General features: G+C 36.0%; 1 protein-coding gene across 2 annotated transcripts in view; it reads left to right on the forward strand.

The window, feature by feature from the left end:
* LOC145675180 (uncharacterized) overlaps positions 1-26,072 on the forward strand; it is a 66,311-nt gene that overhangs the window by 19,467 nt on the left and 20,772 nt on the right. For both annotated transcript variants that reach the window (XM_081745556.1, XM_081745551.1), the window contains exon 2: positions 19,721-19,920. In XM_081745556.1, the coding sequence (XP_081601682.1) occupies positions 19,721-19,920 (200 nt within the window). The remainder of the gene's footprint in view (positions 1-19,720; positions 19,921-26,072) is intronic.

A 26,072-nucleotide genomic window follows, 5' to 3' on the forward strand; every position in this document is an offset into this window, starting at 1 on the left:
TTCAATCTTCAGACTGTTACGTCACATTATTGTTGTACTGTAATGGCGTCAGCCTAAGATAGCAATCCTCAGTTACTGCCCGTCAGATATTATCGGCATAAAGTGGTAAAGGAAGCCGCTCCAGAACGGTTTTTTCCTACAAAAAGATCTAAAAAGGTTCGATTGCAAAATTTGCGATATTTTGTGTTATTTGTTGGAACGGAACGGAGCGAGTAGCGAGGGGAATTAGTGAAGCGAAGCAGCCCAATGTTGTAAGTTGTCTGTATGAACTATGGACGGAATCTGATTTCTACATAATTGGATCCTGATTTTTTTGGAAGAACCGTGATAGTTAATATGTATTAACTGGTTCAGGTTGGACTGTATATTATAAAGGATGTGAGTGATAGTTGTTTTCTTCTGGAACCAAGAAATTCATCACAAAATTTAACAAGACAACCATTGGATTCTTCTGGCATATAAACTCATCCGAAATGTAAGTAATGTTTACTCTATTTCTAAAGTGGTTTCAATCGAAGTAACTTGGTAGCCTGGATTTATGAATATTTTCTTTTTAACCTCGAAATTCACCAAGTTATACCGTTGAAATATGGTGTTCAGTGAAGCATAATAATATAACTATGTCTTCGTAAATTCCTTTCCCGTAGGATCTATACAATTACTGAGAGAATATGTGACGGCTTAGGCTTATCTATAAAGAAGGGGGGGGGGGAATAAAAAGTAGAACAAAATACTGACGGAATATACATGCGAGTGTAAAATTTTCATTTAGAGTGACCATCTAAATTCCTGTTATTCAAAGAAAGCCTAAATCTTGTGTAAGGCTATATGCAGTATTCTTTATTATTGTTGTGATTTTTTTTTTATTTGGCTATGCATCATTTGGCTGTCCATTAGAACCAAGCTAGACAAATAGGATAGGAATGACGTTCTGCAGTATAGAACGTATATTCAATATATTTTATTTTTTTTAGTTTTTTTTTTAACCTTAACGTATCCGTAAAATATGAGAAAATAAACCGAAGCTGTACTTTGATAAAAGAAGCACGATGGGTCGTTTTGTCACAAGTTTTCGATAGGGGCAATTGGTTTTTCTACACCGTGCGAACATTCATATAATTTTTTTTTTTTAAGTAACAAATTCCCATTAAAAGAAATGTGGCCTGGACTGCCAGCCAAAGCGTTTTTACGTTATAAAACAAATTTGTTGGTGTGAGTGTGTAGTGTAAATGTGTCTTAGGTTAGTGTAGGTTAAGGATTTAGTGATTTCATGTGTATCTTTGTAACAGAATGTGTAGGCAAGAAATGAATAAATATGGAAAAAGGGTGCCTAGTAATAGTAGCTGCTGTGAACAGCTAAAACATAAGATTTAAGATATTTTTTTAAAAAAATGAAAGATATGAATGCCAATGAAAGGCACTTTCCTGGATATAGTCGAGAATAAGTGACTATTAATAAAAGTATTAAATATTGGGAATATGTGAAATAAATTGCAAGCTATGAGAGTATGTGTGCATGTAATATTTTAAAATGGCTGGTCACGAATTGTGACATGCACGGTAAAAAAAATTAGGTTTTTAAAGTGTAATGCGATGTATTGTTGTGCCCCTAAACTAAATGTATACAGTTAGAAAATCTGTCATTTATCTGCCCTAACGCAAAGTTTACATTTTCGAATCTAGTATTCACATTAGCATTAACTTGTTCTAACTGATCGTTCATATTAGCATTGACTTGTTCTAACTGATTATTCATATTAGCATTGACTTGTTCTAACTGAGTGTTCATATTAGCATTGACTTGTTCTAACTGAGTACTAACATTACCAAATTTCTGATCAAATTTTAGACTTAATGTTTGAGTAAATTGCTGTAAAAGTTCAGCTAAGTTAGACGTGGACTGTGACTCTACCAATTCCTGCACTACAGTATCATTTTCTACCTCGGTCACCTGCGGAGGAACTACAAGTGAACCCCTCTCCGTGTCATTTTCTCCATTGGACACCGGCAAATCTACCTGTGCCGCGCGTTTTACAGTACAATATTTGCAATACCACGGTTCCACACTTTGTTGCAGTTCGGTGACTTCCGTTTCCGATAATCCCTGGCATTGGGAATGAATCCACAATTGACAATCGTCACAAAACACGCTTACTCCTTCTATTAGTTCGTCACAACAACTATACTTGTCCACAGACTGATTGGTCTCACTTAACTTTTTACACGACATATTTTCTCTTCCTTTTTTTACAAACTTTCATAAAATTCCCCGGATCTACCAATTACTCAGACAATATGCAACTATTCCTGCTCATCTATAAAAATTTACCACTTTCTTCAACTCGCTTTTTTTTTTTTTTTTTTTTTTTTTGTGACCATCCTTTCTTGAGAATGATATAATCGAAACATTACAAGTTCCATCACCGGATACCATCCTGGCTGGCGTAGCCAAATTTGTTAGGTAAATAATTTTTTTTATTGTTTGTTTATGTGTGTATTCGTGTCTACTGTGGTTCTCAGATGTTCGCTTTCTCGGGACCAAGGTGCGTTTGAGTATATCACCAGTTTAACCAGCTACAAGTCTATGTGGCCATCACAGAAGAATAGCTCGCAACCGGGGATGCACTCACTCGCTCCATAGTCATGGGAGAAAGAATCGAACTCAGAAGACCTGCCCTACAAGTGTATCATCTAAATGAAGTTTGCGCAACGGAAAAAAAATAAAGAAACTCGAAAATTTGGAAAAGTAAATAAAAAAAAAAAATCTCAGGATTCGTGACATTCACTGATGGGTTCCCCGTAACGTTTCACTCATATCATTTTCCCTCGATGATTCATTTATCAAATTGACAGGAAGACGCACTATTTTGATCTCGACTAAATCATGTTTTACTATAAAATTTCTACTCTACTGTATCTCTGTTATATGGAATAAAACATAATTGTCAACCAGAAGCTTTACTTGTTTCACCGAAGCTTTATACAAACTGTTTACATTTAGTTTAGGGGCACAACAATACATCGCATTACACTTTAAAAACCTAATTTTTTTTTTACCGTGCATGTCACAATTCGTGACCAGCCATTTTAAAATATTACATGCACACATACTCTCATAGCTTGCAATTTATTTCACATATTCCCAATATTTAATACTTTTATTAATAGTCACTTATTCTCGACTATATCCAGGAAAGTGCCTTTCATTGGCATTCATATCTTTCATTTTTTTAAAAAAATATCTTAAATCTTATGTTTTAGCTGTTCACAGCAGCTACTATTACTAGGCACCCTTTTTCCATATTTATTCATTTCTTGCCTACACATTCTGTTACAAAGATACACATGAAATCACTAAATCCTTAACCTACACTAACCTAAGACACATTTACACTACACACTCACACCAACAAATTTGTTTTATAACGTAAAAACGCTTTGGCTGGCAGTCCAGGCCACATTTCTTTTAATGGGAATTTGTTACTTAAAAAAAAAAAAAAAAAATTATATGAATGTTCGCACGGTGTAGAAAAACCAATTGCCCCTATCGAAAACTTGTGACAAAACGACCCATCGTGCTTCTTTTATCAAAGTACAGCTTCGGTTTATTTTCTCATATTTTACGGATACGTTAAGGTTAAAAAAAAAAACTAAAAGAAATAAAATATATTGAATATATGTTCTATACTGCAGAACGTCATTCCTATCCTATTTGTCTAGCTTGGTTCTAATGGACAGCCAAATGATGCATAGCCAAATAAAAAAAAAATCACAACAATAATAAAGAATACTGCATATAGCCTTACACAAGATTTAGGCTTTCTTTGAATAACAGGAATTTAGATGGTCACTCTAAATGAAAATTTTACACTCGCATGTATATTCCGTCAGTATTTTGTTCTACTTTTTATTCCCCCCCCCCCCCTTTATAGATAAGCCTAAGCCGTCACATATTGTCTCAGTAATTGTATAGATCCTACGGGAAAGGAATTTACGAAGACATAGTTATATTATTATGCTTCACTGAACACCATATTTCAACGGTATAACTTGGTGAATTTCGAGGTTAAAAAGAAAATATTCATAAATCCAGGCTACCAAGTTACTTCGATTGAAACCACTTTAGAAATAGAGTAAACATTACTTACATTTCGGATGAGTTTATATGCCAGAAGAATCCAATGGTTGTCTTATTAAATTTTGTGATGAATTTCTTGGTTCCAGAAGAAAACAACTATCACTCACATCCTTTATAATATACAGTCCAACCTGAACCAGTTAATACATATTAACTATCACGGTTCTTCCAAAAAAATCAGGATCCAATTATGTAGAAATCAGATTCCGTCCATAGTTCATACAGACAACTTACAACATTGGGCTGCTTCGCTTCACTAATTCCCCTCGCTACTCGCTCCGTTCCGTTCCAACAAATAACACAAAATATCGCAAATTTTGCAATCGAACCTTTTTAGATCTTTTTGTAGGAAAAAACCGTTCTGGAGCGGCTTCCTTTACCACTTTATGCCGATAATATCTGACGGGCAGTAACTGAGGATTGCTATCTTAGGCTGACGCCATTACAGTACAACAATAATGTGACGTAACAGTCTGAAGATTGAAGATGAGCTAATTATCAGAGAGTTCAAAGGAAAGCGACCAATTATAAATAAATTGTAAATCTGTGCTACTGACGTCACACAAGACAAGATTGAAGATGATGCACCAAAACCGAGTGAATCTTGACGATTTTCTATCAAGATGGCTGAAAATCTAAAGAATTTTATGAAGAATAATTTTAGAATAAAATTTTTAAAGAAAATTTTGGGAGAATTTTCAGAATGTTTGGAGATAGGAAAAGCGTTCTACAGATGAAAATAAAAGAAATAAGCAGAATATTATTAAAGAAATATAGGAAATTAAGATAGAAATGAACAAAACATAGACGTTAAATACGAAATAAAATCCTAACCTATTTTAATGCACGTTCTAACTTAATCCTACCTTCTAATATTACAAGAAAATTAAATGACAACATTACATCTTTACATATCCTATATTATATTTTATTCTACACTATTATACAGGGCGTTCGAAAATTTTCAACATGATAACTCCATGTTGGGAGGTATCACATTTATTCACCCAGGTTAATGTTCTTTTTGTTTTATCTTGGTGTCTGGAATCACCTCCCAAACATTGTGTGTGTTGTTTTAAAACACCCTGTATATTCTCTTGTTTGAAAAGTAAATTTTATCCCTGAAAGTGCCAGTTTACTGTGAACTTAATTTGAACCAGCACCAATACAATCCTTAAAATGTAGAATATACGAACCCTGCTGTGGGTACAGTAGAAAGCCGTACTGATCGTGGAAACTCCTAGTTGGTAGCAGCAGTTCTTAACGTGCCGAAGTAGTAGTCAAGCGCTCCCAGCCATACGCTACATCAATTTGGAAATAAACATTGGAAACTACCCGTAATGCATAATCAAGTTCATTTCGCGCAGTTAATAGTGCCTGCGTAAGGGGCGCCTCGTAGACCTGCGAAAGGCCGAGTAATCATTCCGCTGAATCGCGCAGCATGCTGCACAGGAAGTGTCAGCTGTGCATCAATGTTGTCTACGCTCGTCCGGAACAGATGCATACACACATCAAGCCGGTTATAGGTGCACATCTGGCAGGGTTTGCCCAAGTGGGCCCAGCCCGAAAAAACCCGCTGGGTTTTTTCGGGTTGGACCCACCTGAAAAACCCACTTTAAATCCCACCTGGATTTTTGACCTATTTGTTAGTATATTGTTGGTACACCTAAGGTGATCACATTGTAAGGGATTTTTATCAGATTTTAGACATTCCTTGGGTGAATTAGAGGCTTTCACGTTAAGGTATACAACAACATTCAACATAAGACCTTTATAAACCTCTGAATGCAATAAATGATTTTTTTTTAAAACTTTCCTTAGCTTGAGATAGTTATAGAACAAATTAATGTATGGATTATGCTTATAGCCTTTTGAAGTAAAATAAGTAATACTGTACTTTAGAAAATATTTTCCGTGAATAGTGTGCTCGTCGACTCGGTGACACTGAGGAACGTTATCACTCATACGTTTGACGGGTTTAAGGTCATAGGTGCCGGTACTAATAGTGCACCTTTGATGTAAAACATAAGTTTTTTCAACTAAATTCTTGTCAAATTTAAGAAGCTTAATGCTCGGGGTTCCGAAGACTATGTAATGCTTGCTATTTCAAGTGCTGAGTTCAATTTTTTCGTACTAGTGGAAGTTTTGATGTACACGCCGTGAGAGAAGTGCTCGGGAAATTCCCGAATTAAACGCAGAAGGATCGGAAATGAATACTTCAACAATAAAACTATTTATTTTACGCTTAAGCCTGTCATACGTCCCGTAAAAAACGGGACAGTCCTGTTTTGGGGCCCCGAATGTCTCGCGTCCTCGTAAATTTAGTCCGGACAGGGAAATGTCCCGTATTTTAACTCCGTTCCATTTCTGTTATCAATATCAGCTTATTCGAAAAGTGAAAAACAAAAAATTCTGACATTGGCTGGGAATCCTGTAATTAGTGAATGAACAGTACGCTGTTGCATGTAACAGTTTCGAGGAAGTTATTACACCACCCTGTTGGACTTGATAGCGAGCGAAATTTGCAATGCTACTTTTTCCATTGAACTTGATAAAAACGCGGATACTCTCCGGAACATTAAAAAAAAAAAAAAAAGTTAATATGGCTTTGAGTGTTTCTACATTTACAAACACAGGGAAGATGGCTGACCTTTTCTCCAGCAACACATTACATAAGTCTACAAGAATTATAGTCTTTTTCAGAGGCTAGGGACACAGAATTGTGCTTTGGTCCAGGTCTTAGAAAAATGTAAAACTGGTCCTGACAATTACACACGACACAGGGAGAAGAGTCAGCTTTTCATCAGATTAAACTGACGAACGTAATTTTGGCAAATACAGCCATGTAAATAAATATTGCTAAACGCACGAAGGATATTGAAGGTAGATTGTACCAATGATTTAAATAATTTGCATATTGTTTTCCAATAAAGCATTCTTATAGCACATTTTAAGTTTTTAGGCATCTTCAGTCTATACAATTAATTGCAGGGTACGAAGAGAGAAAAGCAGCTGCTGCTTAGTGAACTTTCGCCTATTATATTCTTTAAAAAAAAAACATTAAAATTAAATCAAATGAAATCTTTTACTTTTAGTCTCACGGTTAGAATGCCGAGTAAACCTACGCACAAGATGTTTGTCCACCACAAAGCTCACTTGGCGCGAGCTGGCATCGAACTACGGACCCCATGCACCAGAGGTGAACGCTCTACCACTGAGCCACTTTTGTTCATAACCAGACTATAGTTCAATTCATTGTGTTGGAAATTTGAGGGGGGGGGGATCTGAGGTGTTCCGTATTCTCATGGAGAAAATATGGCAGGTTTATTTACGCTGGAAGATGTTAATTTCAAATAAGACATTTTGAAACATTTATTTATTTCATACAACATGAATTATATCTTTGTTTTAAATTAATAGACCCCTTTTGGTATTCATATTTGGCGAACGTCAGTCAGGCTTCTGGATGATTTGATCTACATTTGTTCGTTTGTCTGCCGAGCTCCTTCATGGCTAAGCAGTTAGTGTACGCGTCTTTGGCATGGGTGACCCGGGTTTGCTTCCTGGAGGGAGCTCACGTGGTTCAGATTCCACTTTAATCAGTAGGTCCCATCTCATATAGCCTCGCTGCTGAAAGGGACATTAAACACAAAATCAACTCAACTCGTTTCTCTGCCTCTACGACACACACTACAGGGTACAACTTTCGGCCTTGTAAGTTAAAATTTTCAGAGTACAAGCACGAGACACACTAAATTTCCTTTATGTATTTTGGCGGCATATCAACGTAAAATATCAAAATGGCGGCCATTTTTTCAAAACAGCGAATATCTACGCTATGAAGCGCAATTTTCCGTCTTTTAAGTTGAAATTTTGACAGCGGAAGCACAAGATATGCTAAATTTGCTGTATAGATTTTCTCTTTGATCGAATGTAAAATTTCAAAATGGCGGACATTTTTCAAAACGGCAGTGAGTAGAAAATTGTTGCAAGTTGTGACAATGACAATCTTGAAATATAAATCACATTTTAACACTTTTACCCCAAAGACATTGAAATATTTCGAAAAAACCCGATTAAACCCGAAAAAACCCATATGGGCCCAGGTGGGTTGGGCTTTTTCAAAAAAGCCCGGGTTTTTTCAAACACTGACATCTGGACTGATGAATTACATCATTGCTATTACATATCTCACTTCTACTACAGTATATCATATTAGATTAATGTCGCATCCGGAGAGTCAGCTAAGATCATCTCCAACCGTTTGCTGAATGCAGGGCTTGATTACGGGTGCCACTCCTTAATCTTTCCCTCAGTTGTTGTCTACTGTGTAGCTCACCGAAAGAAGCAGTTAGAGGTATGGATGATTTAGCTTGTTCCTTTCGGTCTTAGTTATGGCTGTTGTCAGGTGAGAGCAGGGTTTGAAAAAACCCGGGCTTTTTTGAAAAAACCCAACCCACCTGGGCCCATATGGGTTTTTTCGGGTTTAATCGGGTTTTTTCGAAATATTTCAATGTCTTTGGGGTAAAAGTGTTAAAATGTGATTTATATTTCAAGATTGTCATTGTCACAACTTGCAACAATTTTCTACTCTGCTGTTTTGAAAAAAATGGCCGCCATTTTGAAATTTTACATTCGATCGCCTAGAAAATGTATACAGCAAATTTTGCATATCCCGCGCTTCCACCGTAAAAATTTCAACTTAGACTGAAAATTGCGCCCCGTAGCGTGTATACTCGCTGGTTTGAAAAAATGGCCGCCATTTTGATATTTTACGTTAGTATGCCGCCAAAATCTATGCAGGAAATTTACAGTGTCTCGTGCTGGTACTCTGAAAATTTTGGCCGAAACTTGTACCATGTAGTGTGTGTGGTAGTGGCAGACAAACAAATTGAGCTGATTTTGTGTTTAACGTCCCTTTCAGTAGCGAGGCTATATGAGACAGGACCTACTGATTAACGTGGAATTCGAACCACATGAGCTCCCTCCGAGAAGCAAACCCGGGTCCCACGCCGAAAACGCATACTCTAACCGCGTACCCATGAAGGAGCTCGGCAGACAAACGAACAAATGTAGATGAAGTCATCCAGAAGCCTGACTGACGTTCGCCAAATATGAATACCAAAAGGAGTCTATTAATTTAAAACAAAGATATAATTCATGTTGTGTGAAATAAATAAATGTTTTTAAATGTCATATGAAATTAACATCTTCCAGAGTAAATAAACCTGCCATATTTTCTCCATGAGAATACAGGACACCTCAGATCCCCCCCCCCTGAACTTTCCAACACAATGCAATGAACTGTAGTCTGGTTATGAACAAAAGTATAATAGGCCGCGGTGGCTCAGTGGTAGAGCGTTCACCTCTAGTGCATGGGGTTCCTAGTTCGATCCTAGCTCGCGCCAAGTGAGATTTGTGATGGACAAACACCTTGTGCGTGGGTTTTCTCGAGATTCTCACGTTTCCTCCCACTTTCCTCATTCCGTCATTTCATTCTTTTCTCATTATCACCGTCACCTTGAGCATAGCAGGCATAACTGTGAGACTAAAACTAAAAGATTTCATTGTATTTTTTTTTTCAATAATATAATAGGCGAAAGTTCACTCAGCAGCAGCTGCTTTTCTCTGTTCGTACCCTGCAATGAATCGTACGGACTGAAGATGCCTAAAAACTTAAGATGTGCTATAAAAATGCTTTACAAAAAAACAATATGCGAATTATTTAAATCAATGGTACAATCTACTTTCAATATTTTTCGCGCGTTTAGCAATATTTATTTACATGGCTGTGTCTGCCAAAATTACGTTCGTTAGTTTAATTTGATGAAAAGCTGATTTTTCTCCTTGTGTCGTGTGTAATTGCCGGGACCAGATTTACACTTTTCTAAGACCTGGACCAAAGCACAATTCTGTGCCCCTAGCCTCTGAAAAAGATTATAATTCTTGTTAACTTATGTAATGTGTTGCTGGAGAAAAAGTCAGTCATCTCCCCTGTGTTTGTAAATGTAGAAACACTCAAAGCCATGTTCCGGAGAGTATCTGAATTTCCATCAGGTGCAATGGAAAAAGTAGCATTGCAAATTTCGCTCGCTATCAAGTCAAACAGGGTGATGTAATAACATCCTCGAAACTGTTCATTCACTAATTACAGGATTCCCAGTCAATGTCAGAATTTCTTGTTTTTCACTTTTCGAATAAGCTGATATTGATAGCAGAAATGAAACTGAGTTAAAACACGGGACATTTCCCTGTCCCGACTAAATTTATTGGGACGCGGGACACTGGGCCCAAAAACGGGACTGTCCCGCTATTTACGGGACGTATGGCAGGCTTAAGCGTAAAATAAATGGTTTTATTGTTGAAGTATTCATTTCCGATCCTTCTGCGTTTAATTCGGTAATTCCCCGAGCATTTCTTTCACGGCGTGTACATCAAAACTTCCACTAGTACGGAAATTGAACTCAGTACTTGAAATAGTAAGCGTTACATAGTCTTCGGAACCCCGAGCATTAAGCTTCTTAAATTTGACAAGAATTTTTACGCTATTGCTGGTATTGATTCTACAGAATGCTTATTTGAAGAGTGGTAACAAATGACTGAACTAAACTGTTATTGTTTGAAAACCAAATATTAGTTAAAGAAATTTGTGTTTTACATCAAAGGCAAGAAATAATACTAATAGTTTTACTAATGTATTTACATATGTACTATTAGTACCGGCACCTATGACCTTAAACGTATGAGTGATAATGTCCCTCGATGTCCGCAAGTCGACGAGCACACTATTCCCGGAAAATATTTTCTAAAGTACAAAATTGATTATTTTACTTCAAATAGGATATAAGCATAATCCATACATTAATTTCTTCTATAACTGTCTCAAACTAATTTAAGTTTTTTTTTTTTTTTTTAATTCATTTAGTGCATTCAGAATTTTATAAAGGTCTTATGTTGAATGTTGTTGTATACCTTAACGTGAAAGCCTCTAATTCACCCAAGGAAAGTCTCAAATCTGATAAAAATCACTTTCAATGTAATCGCCTTAGTTGTACCAATAATATACTAACAAATAGCTCAAAAACCCAAGTGGGTTTTAAAGTGGATTTTTTCAGGTGGGTCCAACCCGAAAAAACCCACCGGGTTTTTTCGGGCTGGGCCCACTTGGGCAAACCCTGCGGTGAGAGTCACTTTCTACAGTATATGGCAGGAACAGACAGGACCAATGACAGACATCGTGGTTTGGATAATAACCTACGATGGCTGCACAAGAAACATCGCACATCCAGAACATCATTAAGCTTGCTTTGTTACCGTTCCTACATTATCAGGATAGATATCACTCTTCCAACAGGGCAATGCCCATCCACAACGATATCTTAATCAATGCGCTGTACAAGATGTGTGTCAACTCTCTTAACCTGCCCGATCACCAGACATATCCCCTATCGAACATGTTGGGGAAAAATTGGATGGCGTCTATTCTTTTCTTCAACCCTGGCGACAAATCTTGACCAGATGGAAGGAACGTGTAACGTTATTACCAAGATGACTTCCGCTATTTCTGCAATCGTCTCCGTGCGAGCAATGCAAATGTGCGTTGCCGCTAGAGGACAATACACAGGATTTGAAGGGTTTTTTTTTCACAACATATCAGGGTTGGCAAAAAACATGGTTTTATTGAAAAAACCAAAAAACCCGGTTTTTATGGTTTAAATAATTTGCTCCATGTATTTATATCACATATGGACAGAAATAACCTTGTTTCGCCTTGGTGTTGTTATACAACAACCGAGTTATGCTGGAAGGGGTCACATAAGCTTAAAGTGGAATCCAAACCGCTTCTCGACTTACATCTGAGAGAAATTGTCCTCAATTTGAACTCGAAACCGGGACTAATTGGCCACAAATGCGATACGTCTCCCAACTCACTCACGAAGGACTCCTGATAAAAATACGTTGTACTGAACTTTACATACTTTTAATATAATTGTCAAGAGTCATTTCAGAAGGACAAAAAGATAAACAGTTGCACAAGTGAAAATGAAAGTTTTACGTCCTACGGTTATGCCGGTTAGGCTAAAGGAGACGGTGATAATGAGAGATGAGTGAAATGGTGGAATGAAGAAAGTGGGAGGAAACGGGAGAACACCGAGAAAACCCACGCGCACGGTGCTTGTCCACACGGCGCGAGCTGGGATCGAACCAGGGATCCCAAGCACCAGAGGTGAACGCTCTACCACTGAGCCACCGCGCCCCAGTTGCACAAGTGAAACCATTATACAGAATTACATATGGACAATTTCAAAATATTGCAGAGTACAGACGAACTAATTTAGTGTAAGTTAGTTCAGTACGACCTTTAGTCCAAGTTAAAGAAATACAACGACTTAATTTGCATATCAGTAAGAAAAGATACTTCTGATTTCAATAAATGCCTCTCGTGGGGTTTGTATGACTCCTCCCCCCCAAAAAAGAAGTACGACATTTCGATGTATTTTATCAATAGTTAACATTATTACAACGAAACAACATTTAGAATTTTTCTTTGATTACAAATGCATAACAATAATAACAAACTATAAAAAAATCACAGAAGAAACATTCATAAACGGGTCAGTCCATGTCAATTCATCCAGGTCATGAAACCCATAGTCTCAGAATGGCATGAAGATTTTTCTGTTTACTCTACTTGCCATCGTTGTTGAACACACCAAATTTTAATTTGATATCTTATATACTTTTTTAGTTAAATTTTTTTTAGTTTGGTAAAATATACGTTTTTGTTGTTGCCGAGGGTTAAAGAGATTACGACATTGATATACTAAAAAGATCATAACTTTGTTAATTCTCATCATATCACAATGATTTATTCACTAAAATGATCACAATAAGATACAGAATAAGGTAAAAGTACTTTCAGCTACTTGTACTTGAATTGTTGTAGAAAATATTAGCTCAAACCTGGATATTACGATTTTTTTTAAAGAAAAAACATAAAATTTTAAAATACAGTAAAAACTTAAAGGCACTACATAAAGCAAAGTATTTTATATGTATTTATAAGCCTAAAGGCATGAGCTAATGTGTTCTGAAAGAAAAACTGTGGGTTTTTAACTGCAAATATTTTTAAACCATTTATCTTTAGAGTACGGCCAGGTATTTTAAGAAAATCGTAGACCTTCACGTTGGCAACCCTAGCGTTGTCCCTAATTGTCACAGGGACATGAACCATATCTCGTTACAAAGCTTATGGAACGCGGATTCCAACAAGGTAACTTCAGTGCCCCCTTGTTTAGAACCCATAGAAGAAGAAAAGAAGAAAATGGCTTCTTTTTAAAAAAATATTTTGTCGGACTCTGGCAACACTGTTCAGTCATACGCAAAAAAAAAAAAAAAAAATCTCACATACACACCAGACATTGGGTGGAATCATATAAAAAATAAAGGGCCTAGGTACAATAGCTTGCGAGATAAAAATTCGAAACCTCGTATATACTATGTATATATTTTACGAAGGAACTGTGGTCTACTTTCAGGTTGGCAACCCTGGCGACTTCCCTAATTGTCACAGAGACGCGAATGATACCTCATTGCAAAGCTTATGGAACACTGGTTCCAATGAGTTAACTGTTGTCCCCTCCCCCCGCGGTTCCCAACCCACAAAAGAAGAAGAAAATTGCTATTGACTATGAGTTTAATGAATTATACATATTCATCACATGCAACAGATTGAATATAATCAGTGAACGAAAAAAGAATTTACCAAATCATCTTAAAGTCCTGAAGTGGTTCATTTACTATTTACACCATAGAGGTCCTGAAGTAGAATTACAGAAAATGTTTAAATAAAACACTAACGACATTTTATTTCTGGGCTTGCATTTGTTTCAACATCTTGTTGCACTGAAGATTGATTGAACCTATTTCCTTTTCGGAAAAATAATACATTCTTCCGGATGCTTTTGTGACTGGGAGGGGGGGGGGGTTACACATGAAATTATGATACTCATAGGAATCCAGCAAACATCTTCTTTTGGGGGCCAGTGAAAAGATGTATAAATTTAAAGTCTCCTTCATCTTCATGTTTTGACAAAACTAATCCAAAATACCACCGGTCATCATAAAGGCATGCAATGTAATTGTGCACACCCACATCAGGCATTTTCACCGAATGATTTTCTCCAGAAAAGTTGAATATTGTGCAAAAGTTGTCATCTAAACTTACTCGTTTTGTTGCAGTGGAGTCTTCAGATTTGGGCTCAAAGTGATGAAGACTACGTGTTCCAGGTACTGCCCTGGATTGAGTAAAACGCCCTTCTAAGTTTTTTCGTGCCTCTATCAACGTTTCTTTTCTAATCATTGTGAACTTAATATTTTCTATATTTTCCTTGCAAAAATAATAATAATAAAAAAAATTCGGAATTATCAATAGCATTACCAGGACTACGTTGGAGACTTGCCTTTGTCACGATGCGCTTGACAGTGCCACTATACCGTCACAAGGAGACTTCCCATGGCTGATGGCAAAAAAACACCATGTAGCTTTTAATCCAAAGTCTTTTTCATGAACTCATGTGGTTCGGATTCCACGTTAATCATTAGGTCCACGTCTCATATAGCCTCGCTGCTGAAAGGGACGCTAAACTGAAATCAACTCAACTCTTTTTCATGAACCTGAGGACTGTAGGATTCGCACTCCTCAAGATACCGAACGAAATTGCTACCTAAACTGATATAAGATTCCAACGAACTGTTTTGATTTGTGAAATACTTTGTGAAACGATCTTACTTTCTAAATACATTAAATATATTTTAAATTTATTAAAAACTAAGACAGTTATCGAAAGCGCTTACGAGTAAAAATAATAAAATTATATTTTGGTTATTTGATTTTAAAGTTTACTGTAAAAGCTTATGTGCAGTTGTATTAGTTCTAGAACATTGATAAATTTACTGCAGCTTAAATGATTTAACATCTTCAGCTTGATTAAAATGTCATAATTTCATTACGCCTTACATGTAAATCATTCAATGAGTTTTTCAGAAAGTAAAATGTGCACTATTTTAACCCTTAGAAGATGCCTGGCTCATCCCTTTCTGTTAGCGCCAGTCGGGGGCCGCGGTGGCTCAGTGGTAGAGCGTTCGCCTCTGGTGCTTGGGGTCCCGGGTTCGATCCCAGCCCCCACCAAGTGAACTTTGTGGTGGACAAACACCATGTGCGTGGGTTTTCTCGGGGTTCTCCCACTTTCTTCATTCCACCATTTCATTCATTACTCATCATCACCGTCTCCTTTAGCCTAACGGGCATAACCGTGGGACGTAAAACTCAAAGATTTCATTTCATTTCATTTTTCTTAGCGCCAGTACTTCAGACTTCTGTTGCTCGGCTCCTAATGAACCTAGACTGTGTCTCCCCATGCCGAATCCGTAGGAGGAAGTGATTTTTCTTTTATGACAAAAAACAGTGTTGCCAAAGTCCCACAAAAGTCAAAGATTATTTTCATCTTCTTTTGTGGGTTGGGAGCGGGGGGGGGGGCACAACAGTTACCTCATTGGAACCAGTGTTCCGTAAGCTTTGCAGCGAGGTATCATTCACGCCTCTGTGACAATTAGGGAAGTCGCCAGGGTTGCCAACCTGAGGGTAGACCACAGTTCCTTCGTAAAATATATACATAGTATATACGAGGTTTCGAATTTTTATCTCGTAAGCTATTGTACCTAGGCCCTTTATTTTTTATATGATTCCACCCAATGTCTGGTGTGTATGCGAGAATTTTTTTCCCTGCGTATGACAATGAACAGTGTTGCCAGAGTCCGACAAAATATTTTTTTTAAAAAAGCCATTTTTCTTCTTCTTCTTCTTCTGTGGGTTGGACACAAGAGGGCACAGAAGTTACCTTGTTGAAATCTGTGTTTCATAAACTTTGTAACGTGATATGGTTCATGTCCCTGTGACAATTAGGGACAACGCTAGGGCTACCAACGTGAAGGTCTACGATTTTCTTAAAATACCTGGCCGTACACTAAAGATAAATGGTTTAAAAATATTTGCAGTTAAAAACCCACAGTTTTTCTTTCAGAACACATTAGCTCATGCCTTTAGGCTTATAAATACATATAAAATACTTTGCTTTATGTAGTGCCTTTAAGTTTTTACTGTATTTTAAAATTTTATGTTTTTTCTTTAAAAAAAATCGTAATATCCAGGTTTGAGCTAATATTTTCTACAACAATTCAAGTACAAGTAGCTGAAAGTACTTTTACCTTATTCTGTATCTTATTGTGATCATTTTAGTGAATAAACCATTGTGATATGATGAGAATTAACAAAGTTATGATCTTTTTAGTATATCAATGTCGTAATCTCTTTAACCCTCGGCAACAACAAAAACGTATATTTTACCAAACTAAAAAAAAATTTTAACTAAAAAAGTATATAAGATATCAAATTAAAATTTGGTCGGATCAATAAGGATGGCAAGTAGAGTAAACAGAAAAATTTTCATGCCATTCTGAGACTATGGGTTTCATTTGATATTTTAGCTGGATGATTTGAAATGGACTGACCCAAACTTATATAAAGTTGCTCTTGTGGTATAATCTCTTTGAGTAATGAATGGGGAATTTAGGCCTGAATATAATACGAATAATATACGGGAGTGAAACGTGATAACCCACAAATGTGTGTTCATCAAGATTTTACGAACATTTTTCGTCTTTTGGTTTAAACCACCCAACCCTGCAACATATACACACCGTCCATAAGTGTAGGACACTCGAAGGTGATTATGCTCAGGGTACAAGCTATAGAGCAGGCCTGTCCATGAATTGGCTCCCGGAGCCGAAGCGCGAGCGAGCACGAGCGAAGAAAAGAGCAGGTGAACACAGATGGTGGTAGCTTCGCCCCTTCCACTGCATCCGATAAGAGTTGCCAACCACACATGATGGCAAAAAACCTACGGCCAAGCCTGGTCAGAAATTCGCACGATGTTGAAGCATTGAGCAGACGCAAGCGTGAAATGTGCAAGTGTGCTCTCCCCCTCCCCATTTCGAAAGCAGTGACGCGAAAACACTGCAGGAAATAAAATTGGTACGTTTTTTGGTCGAGGAAGACGCATGATAGAGGTTACAGTTAGCGTTGAAGTAACTAACAAATGAACAAGAAAGAAAGAAACTAATATTAAACATGTCAGCTTACAGACGTAAACACGACTGCAAAAATCGGAAACGAATTGTTTCAGACCTTTTAGCTTGCTTACACAATTCGTGACGTTGTATTACATTATCACTCGGTCTGTAAGTTGTCACTCGCTTCACGTTTGCTCAGTTGTAAACGCCTTTCGTTCCTAGATTGATAGCAGAACGACGGGAGATTGAAAATAATAATAATAATAATAATAATAATACGTATTATTATTATTATTATTATTATTATTATTAGTAGTAGTAGTAGTAGTAGTAGTAGTAGTAGTAGTAGTAGTAGTAGTAGTAGTAGTAGTAGTAGTAGTAGTAGTATTATTATTATTATTATTATTATTATTATTATTATTATTATTATTATTATTATTATTATTATTATTATTATTATTATTATTATTATTCGAACCAAAGAGGGATGAAAATGGGGATTGGAGGAAATTCATAATGAGGAATTGCATAGTTTATACCGCTCACCTAACATTGTTAGGGTCATTAGGTGTAGAAGGCTCAGGTGGGCAGGCCATGTAGCCAGAATGGAAGAAATTAGAAACGCTTTCATAATTTTAACTGAAAACCCAATTGGAAGAAGACCACTAGGAAGACCTAGGCGTAGATGGAAAGACAATATTAAGATGGATCTTGCAGAAATAAGAGTACAGAGTAGAAACTGGATCCAGTTGGCTAAGGACAGAAGTTAGTGGAAATATTTTGTAAACGCGGCATTGAACCTTCGGGTTCCATAGGGCATATAGTTAGTTAGTTAGTTTGTTATTATTATCTAAAAGAAATGTTCAAATGTTGTTAAGAGACAATTACACAGAAGAACTGAGTTCCGACCAAACACTAATTTGCCGGAAGGAAATTTCAGTGCAGTCCAGCCCACTTTAAGCGTTATCCGTGCAACCCACGTTTCATGTTCAAGATATTGGGAATAATTGTTCGTATCATTCAATTGGAACGTTTCCTTCCGATTTTACGCTGTTACAGTAGCCCTACAACATTGTGACTTTCAAAATCAATCAGTATCTATCGAAGAAAGACAAGCGTGTAGCTTCAGTCGTTGATATGATTTAACATTCTTTTTCACTTTTAACAAGCCACCGGCAAGCAACCAGCCAGGCACAACATGTTTTTCATTATTAAAAAGACACTCCTTGTTAAAAAAAAAAAAAAAAAAAAAACACTAATGGTAGTCACTAATGGTCACTCTTAAAAATGGAAAATCTTTTTGGCTCTCTTAATATTTTGTTTGATTCTTTGCGATCAAAGTAACTTTAAAAGTGGAGTAAGAAATATTATTCTTCCTATTGATGGTGTAATAGTGGCTTCTAATCTCCACAACCAATCCCTTGCTAAGCCTATTCGTACACACATACATTCATAAGTTAATTTTCTGGAGATAATACTTAGATAATTACAAACAAGTGCTACAGTTTTTTTTTTTTTTTGTTTTGTATCAAGAGATTCTCTCTTTTCCCAAAAAGCGAAACAACATAATATATAACAAACCCACCCTCGGATTAAGAACTTGAATATATATATATATATATATATATATATATATATATATATATCTTGAAAACCGGTTTTCCATTGGGCAAACTAGCAAATTTTTATAAATGTAAGCGTTGGTTTGATTCCACCACATCCTTCTTTAACAAAAGGAAAGAAAAAAGAAGAAAAGGAACGTACATAGTTTATCATTTGATTGCTGTTACAAGTTTGTGTTGTCTATAGTTAACGGTTACCACATTGTAAAAAACACTTTACACTAAATGGCAATCAGTTACCATACATACTTTTTTTTTTATTATTTGGTGGGCTAGTGATTACCGCCAAGGTTGACAACACTTCCGCTCCTCGAAGGACGGAACCCGAAGATTCACGAAGCACGAAGAATGGTATTTGCACTTAGAATGCTCGTGAGCGCTCACGAGGAGAGTTTCCACTATCTGCTCGCCGTGGCCAGGGCTGCTATAGAGGAAGTATATAAAGTTTCATTCGTATGGGCCATAATTTCTGAACATTCCTTTTCCACAAGTGTATATATTGCAATACATACAAACGCACACGCAAAAAAGTTTCTATATTGTAAATATCAGTAGTGTCAACTTATTATGGCTTAACAGAGTTGAACTTCGATATTTTATGCAAATGATCATAATACATCGCGGAATTTTGGATTTGGGTTTCTTTTTCTTTTTTTTTTTTTCTTTTTTTTTAGCTTTGTTCTATATTATTTTATTCACTAGACCAGTGTTTATTTTATTTATTTATTTATTTTAAGTTGTTACTACCATACTTTTGTTCTTTGTAAATATTGTAAGAAAAAAGATGGCTCTTAATAACTGACACAATTTCCATTTATATGTGTATTAGGTATTGAAGATCTGAGGCGGAAGAGAAATGAGGTAAACAGGTTGATCGAAGCCCAAGAAGAGGAGAAGAACAAAATAACGGGAGAACTCGACAGGCTCAAACGACGATTGACCCAGTTGAATGACAGTTTACAAAAACATATCGCTACTCGCGCAGAATATGACAAAACAATTGAAGATACTGAAGCTGCATACAACAAGGTAATATATGACAATAATTATTCGTGGCATTAATTAACACTATCCGAATGATGGTAATGTAATGCTGTTTTTTTTAGAGTAAATTTGATTATTTATAACTACTAGCATCGATTACCCGCTTCCCTGGGTTAAAATAAAAAAAAAAAAAAATTAAATGCAGAACTCCTTATCTCATGTGTTTGATACCTGGAAATATGCTTTTTCTTTGTTTGTTTGTTTTTAGTGGCATGGATTTAAACGGCATCGGTCGGGTGGTTCAAAAGTGATGAAGTCACAAAGACAGACACTTTCATTTTTATTTATTTTTCATATATCTTCTCCGTCCCCCTCCCCTACGTTGTTTCGCCAAAGTAAAATGATAAAAATCGTTCCAGACCCGAACTTCATCTATGTTGAAAATTTGATTGAAATCGGCTGGGTCCTTCAGGAGTTATTGTCACAAACCTAATCACTTTTATTTTTATTGATTTTTGTATATCTCCCCTTCCTCCCCCAACCCTACGTTGCTACATCAAAGTGAAGTGATGAAAAGCGTCCGAGGCTCGTATCTCATCTATGTTAAAAATTTGACCAAGATTGGTCGTTTGGATCTACTTATTAAGTTTTATTTATTTTTTTATAGTTCTTCCCCTAAGTTCTGCCGTCAAGTGAAATGATAAAAACATTCCCAGGCCCGAACTTCATCTATATTGAAAATTTGATCGAGATATGTAGGATGATTCAAGAAATCAAGAGTCAGAAACATAGTCACTTTCAATTTTATAATATAGATTCAAAAGGTTTATCTTGTGTTATCATGGGCTGTTTCCATATAAAAATAGAACTGAGTTTCGATTTCGTGAACTGAATATCCTCTAAAAATGTTTTATGACCATAAAAGATAGCACAAAGTGTGAAATACTTTATCAGAGAACTAATATGAAGGACCTCATCATCTAACAAAAAGACATCTCTATCACTTTAATCAGTTTTCTTGGATGATTATATAATATATTTGATCTTTGAAATAACACAAAAAGTGTATCACTAGATTGACTCCAACTATGATTCCCCGCTTGCTGGGTGAATAACACACAAAACTAATCGGCGCTGGTAACTTAGTTGATAGAACATTCCCCTTAAAAACGGGAGATCAAGGTGAGTTTCAGTCAGTTCAGCGATTAGAGTTTTGTGGAGAACAGATATTAACTGTGGAGCGCGGAACAGCTTCTCAGATATTTCAGAATTTTTGGAAATTACCTCATTTAATGCTGTTGGAATTAGAAATAGGAACAGAAATTTATTTAAATACGATATTCCTAGAACTGAAAAATTCAAGAACTCTCCTTTAGTACGTTTGTGCAAATTATATAATGACCTACCAACAAAAAATACAGTTTTGGATTTAGGAGTTCCACTGACAACATTTATAAAAATCATAAAACCTATGATTAAAAATTCAAATGGCTAAATATGAATATTATATAAGTGTCCTTGTAAAATTTGAATTTTAGCATTATTTGACGCTCTTCGTGGTTAACATAATGTTAGTTCTCATACATGAATATTATATTATCAAATTACTGGATGCTAGATTTTTGTATGTATGTGGCGGTTGATTTAGATTACTTCTTTTCATTGCGTGGTATTATTTTCATATTCTTTGTTTTATTTTTTTACTATGCATGTAATTATTATTATGTGTCGTTTAACATGTACATTATTGTATTGTATTGCTTATTAACATGTACCTAATTTGTGTAAGCAGTATTTGTAAGCCTTCCTTAATTGGAGTTATTTACTCTGTTGAAGGCATAAATAAATAAATAAAAACCTGTAGGTGTAATAAGGAAAAAAGAATATTGGAGATAATTAAAAGAGGAAAAGAGACTGATTTGCGAAATTGTACTTTGAGAGATCTGATTTATTAATTGATCGATTTGTTTGTTTGTTTGTTTAAGTTAAGCGTTCCCTTCCAGCGTTGAGGCTATATGAGACGTGGACCTATAGTTTAAAATAGAATTCGAACCATCGTAATGCGTTCAAATTTTAATGCCTTCTCACCAAGAATCAAACCCAGGACCATGTTTTCCAGGGAGGCATACGCGAGCCACTAGAGCAGCGGGGAGGGTTGGATTGATTTGATGTCTTTTGTCAGCAGCGGGGGTATATAGAACAAGACTTACAGTTTTTAAAGTAGAATCTGGAACGAAACCTCACTAAACCAGCAAGAAGTGAAATAAAGAATCTGGTGGAAGGGAAACGAGAGGGGGAAGAATACAGTTGATCGACTGTAATAAAGGTTATACACCCTCCATTCCAAAAGAAACAGAACTTTTGAAAACAAATAGTACCACTAGTGCCATCTGTTGTAATATTTTACCGGTAGATGGCGTAGTCCCTCATTGACAACTGGTATAAATGTCATGACATTTGGATGCACGGCAACAAAGTTATTGCGTTTCAACTGTCAGTGTGTTGTGTACATCGGTCGGAAAATGAGTTTCAAACAACGAGCTGCAATTGAGTTTTGTGTTAAACTGGGTAAAACTTTTAATGAAACGCACCAAATGCTACAAAATGCATATGGTGATGAGTGTCTATCCCGTACGCAAGTTTACGAGTGGTTCAGGCGATTCAAATCGGGTAGAGAGACGCTGGATGATGACGAAAGATCAGGCCGTCCCAGAACCGGATTATCGGAAGAAAACATCGAAAAAGTGCGTGAATTCATCAAACATAACAAAAAATCGTCGGTTAAAGTTATTGAAATGGAATTAGGCATTCCTCAAACAACCGCATACCGCATTTTGACCGAAGTTTTGGGCCTTAAGAAGGTTAATTCGCGGTTTGTACCACACAAACTCACCGAAGACCAAAAAGTTGATCGAATTGCGCATTGCAAAGACATTGTTAAAAGTGCTCGGCAGGATCAAAACTTCTTGAAATCGATTGTAACTGGCGACGAGACGTGGTGTTTTGAATATGAGCCCGAAACAAAGCGGCAAAGTGCTGAATGGAGAGCGCCGGATGAAGGAACACCCAAAAAAAGTTGCTTGGTGCAGTCAAAAGTTAAGGTGATGCTGATTTGTTTTTACGATTCAAAAGGAATTATCCACAAAGAATTTGTTCAGCCCGGCCAGACAGTCACTGGAGAGTTTTACTTGGGCGTCATGAAGCGTTTGCTGGCAAGAATTCGTCGTATTCGGCCCGAATATCGCGAAATCGGCAGTTGGACTCTTTTGGACGATAATGCACCATCACATCGTTCGCGACTTGTAACTGAATTTTTGGTCAAAAATCACATTATTCGGTTGCATCATCCGCCCTATTCACAAGATCTCGCTCCGTGCGATTTCTATCTGTTCCCGAAACTGCATTTGGCGATGAAAGGAAAGTGGCACGCATCGATTGATGCCATTGAGAAGGCGACGACCGCCGTCCTAAAGACCATTCCAATAAAGGACATGGAGAAGTCGTTTGACAACTTGTTGGAGCGTGCAAATATGTGTATCGATGCAGAAGGGGAATACATTGATTAATAAAAATGATTTGTTCCAAAATGTACATTGCTTTTTTGTTTTTTTAAAGCGTTCGGTTTCTTTTGAAATGGAGGGTGTAACTCTATCGCTAAGATGGAAAGGTAACTGTGAACTATAAAGCGCGGAAGCTTATCAGTTTGTGGCAAGTAAACTGCCAATGATGGCAGAATGTTTACAACGGTAATTCACAAATAATTAGAAACCATGCTCAAGGATGACATTTTAAATCTTGTTTTCATTACTAAGCTTTTTATTTAGTATCTGATTTTCAACTTGAGCCAACAATTTTAATGCGTCCGCTAAAGTCTTCACTTCGATACCAGTTGTATTAATAGATGGTACAGAAAGGCTGGCTTCAATCATTAGTAGATCAAGATACTCATTTAGGAGCTTTTGAATTAAAGTGTAAATGCAACAGCACGTATTGGCATGAGTAAATGTAATATAAAACACATAGTTAAAGAATACATTTGAGATTCAAAAGGAGAAAATTGAGCCATATCAGGATTTTCTAAACTACTCATAGTCAGAGCATAAAGAACATATATGTTTTACATAAATCAACTTCACAGGTAGAAAGAAACGTATTGAATATTTCTACATCCGCACGAAAAATCCACAAATCAAATAGCGGATAAAGGAAATTTGGATAAGGATTGGGTCATTACTATGAACAGCTTTATTTATAATAAAAGAAAAAAATGAGTTTTACAATTTTCCATTTGAAGAATACCTACAAACGAATTCTACAATTGTGATGAACAAACATTTAACATTTTAAACAAATAACAAATAACAAAACTTAATACTGTTTCTTAAAATCACAGGAATTTGTATTATAGAAGAATTAATTTATATATATTAAAAAAACTATATATATATATATATATATATATATATATATATAGTTTTCTTAATAATAATAATAATAATAACAATAATATAAAACTAAAAGTGCCGGGACGCTGGTCCTCAGGTTCATGATAGTTAAAAAGTTACATACCTTTCAGAGTATTATTATTATTAATAATGGACAGTAGTATATCACTGCAATCTTGTTATTAAAACTTTTACCCACATGCTCAAAACAATTGCGCGTATACTATGACTCACGATTTTTCGCATTTATTCCATTTTCCTTACGTTGATGGATAAAATTCAGTTATTAGTAACTGGAGATAACAGAAAGCAATCCATCTAAATAGATATTTCCAAGAAATATAATAAAATAATAAAAATATAACCAAAAAACAAAATTGTGCTCGGTTTTGTGTATACTGGCAACCATGCTTTCGAGGGATATTTGCAGTAGCAGAGTACAATTACGGAGGGAATTTCAGAACTTCGGATGAAAGTTGGATCAAGGAATTGGAAAGTGGAGTAATATATTGCATTTATTGGTTGAAACCTAGTATGTAGATTGTCCGCCAAATATAATTAGCTTCTGTAACCAAGATGTCGTACGAAAATATAGAAACAAACAGGAAACTCTTGTCTGGAGGTTAAAAGTGACACCACCATGGCTATGAGCATTTATTTGTCAAGAAAAAGAAGGCAACCAAAAAGCAGTTTCCGTGGTTATGTGGGTAGAGTAGTGGACTAGTAGTTTTTATACAGTTTTGACGCCAAATCGAATTCCATCCCATCCTTAATAATAATAATAATAATAATAATAATAATAATAATAATAATAATAATAATAGTAAAGTAAGTGTATAATTTTCGTGTTAATAAGAACTGAAACAATATAATAAGGAAATACCGTTGCTATTTTTCTTTAATGACGTATTCATTCAGGATTAGAGTACTATTGGTAACGATTGTTTTCAGTTTATGGTCCTGTATGCTTATTCTTCTCCTCGCCGTGTTTGCAAAGCAGACGAACTTCGACTCACATCGCGTTTGTGTCAGGAACAGATAAAAGCATACGACCTGCATCTTTTCCAATCTAGCACCAAACATAGTATGTTAGACCGAATGAAGTAGAAAAGCTTGTCATAAAAAAAGACAGAAAAAAGCTTATGTCAAATTATTGTTCTTGTATGCGTTTTTTTTTTTCTTTCTTTTTAGAGTATTGACTTTCTTTTTTTCTTCTTCATATCCACAAGTGCAAGAAATGCAATCGTAAGTCTGTGTAAGGAGTAAAGAATGCTTTCTTCGAACAAGCCTAAACTATACAGGTCTAGATGCGAGGAACACTAATGCTTCCAAAAGATAACATGAGTATGAACGATAATCATACCATTATTCTAAATTGTAGCGTGAAAAACTGATATTAAAATAATATAATAAACAGGCATAAGTTTTTTTTTTTTCGTAGCATGACAATACATTAAACCTAACTCATTAATAATTTTTGGGATTACAAATTATCACGTGTCGGTGTAGTCCTATTCGTCTTCACATTCGAGCGACGAAAGAAGAAAGTGTGGTGATAGTGATAAAAATCGAATTCCAGATTTCAATGAATTCAAGTTTGATGGCGACTACATATCGAAAAAAATATTTTTCGATGTCTGTCTATCTGTTCATCTGTCAGTTCGTCACGCTTTTAGATGCACTCAAATAGAGGCCATACTATTCAACGTATCTGGACAAGACACGAGGTTTTTATAACATTTTGTCGTTTCG

This window comes from Thermobia domestica, chromosome 2, assembly GCF_964235325.1.
Source record: "Thermobia domestica chromosome 2, izTheDome1.hap1.1, whole genome shotgun sequence".
Taxonomy (NCBI): domain Eukaryota; kingdom Metazoa; phylum Arthropoda; class Insecta; order Zygentoma; family Lepismatidae; genus Thermobia; species Thermobia domestica.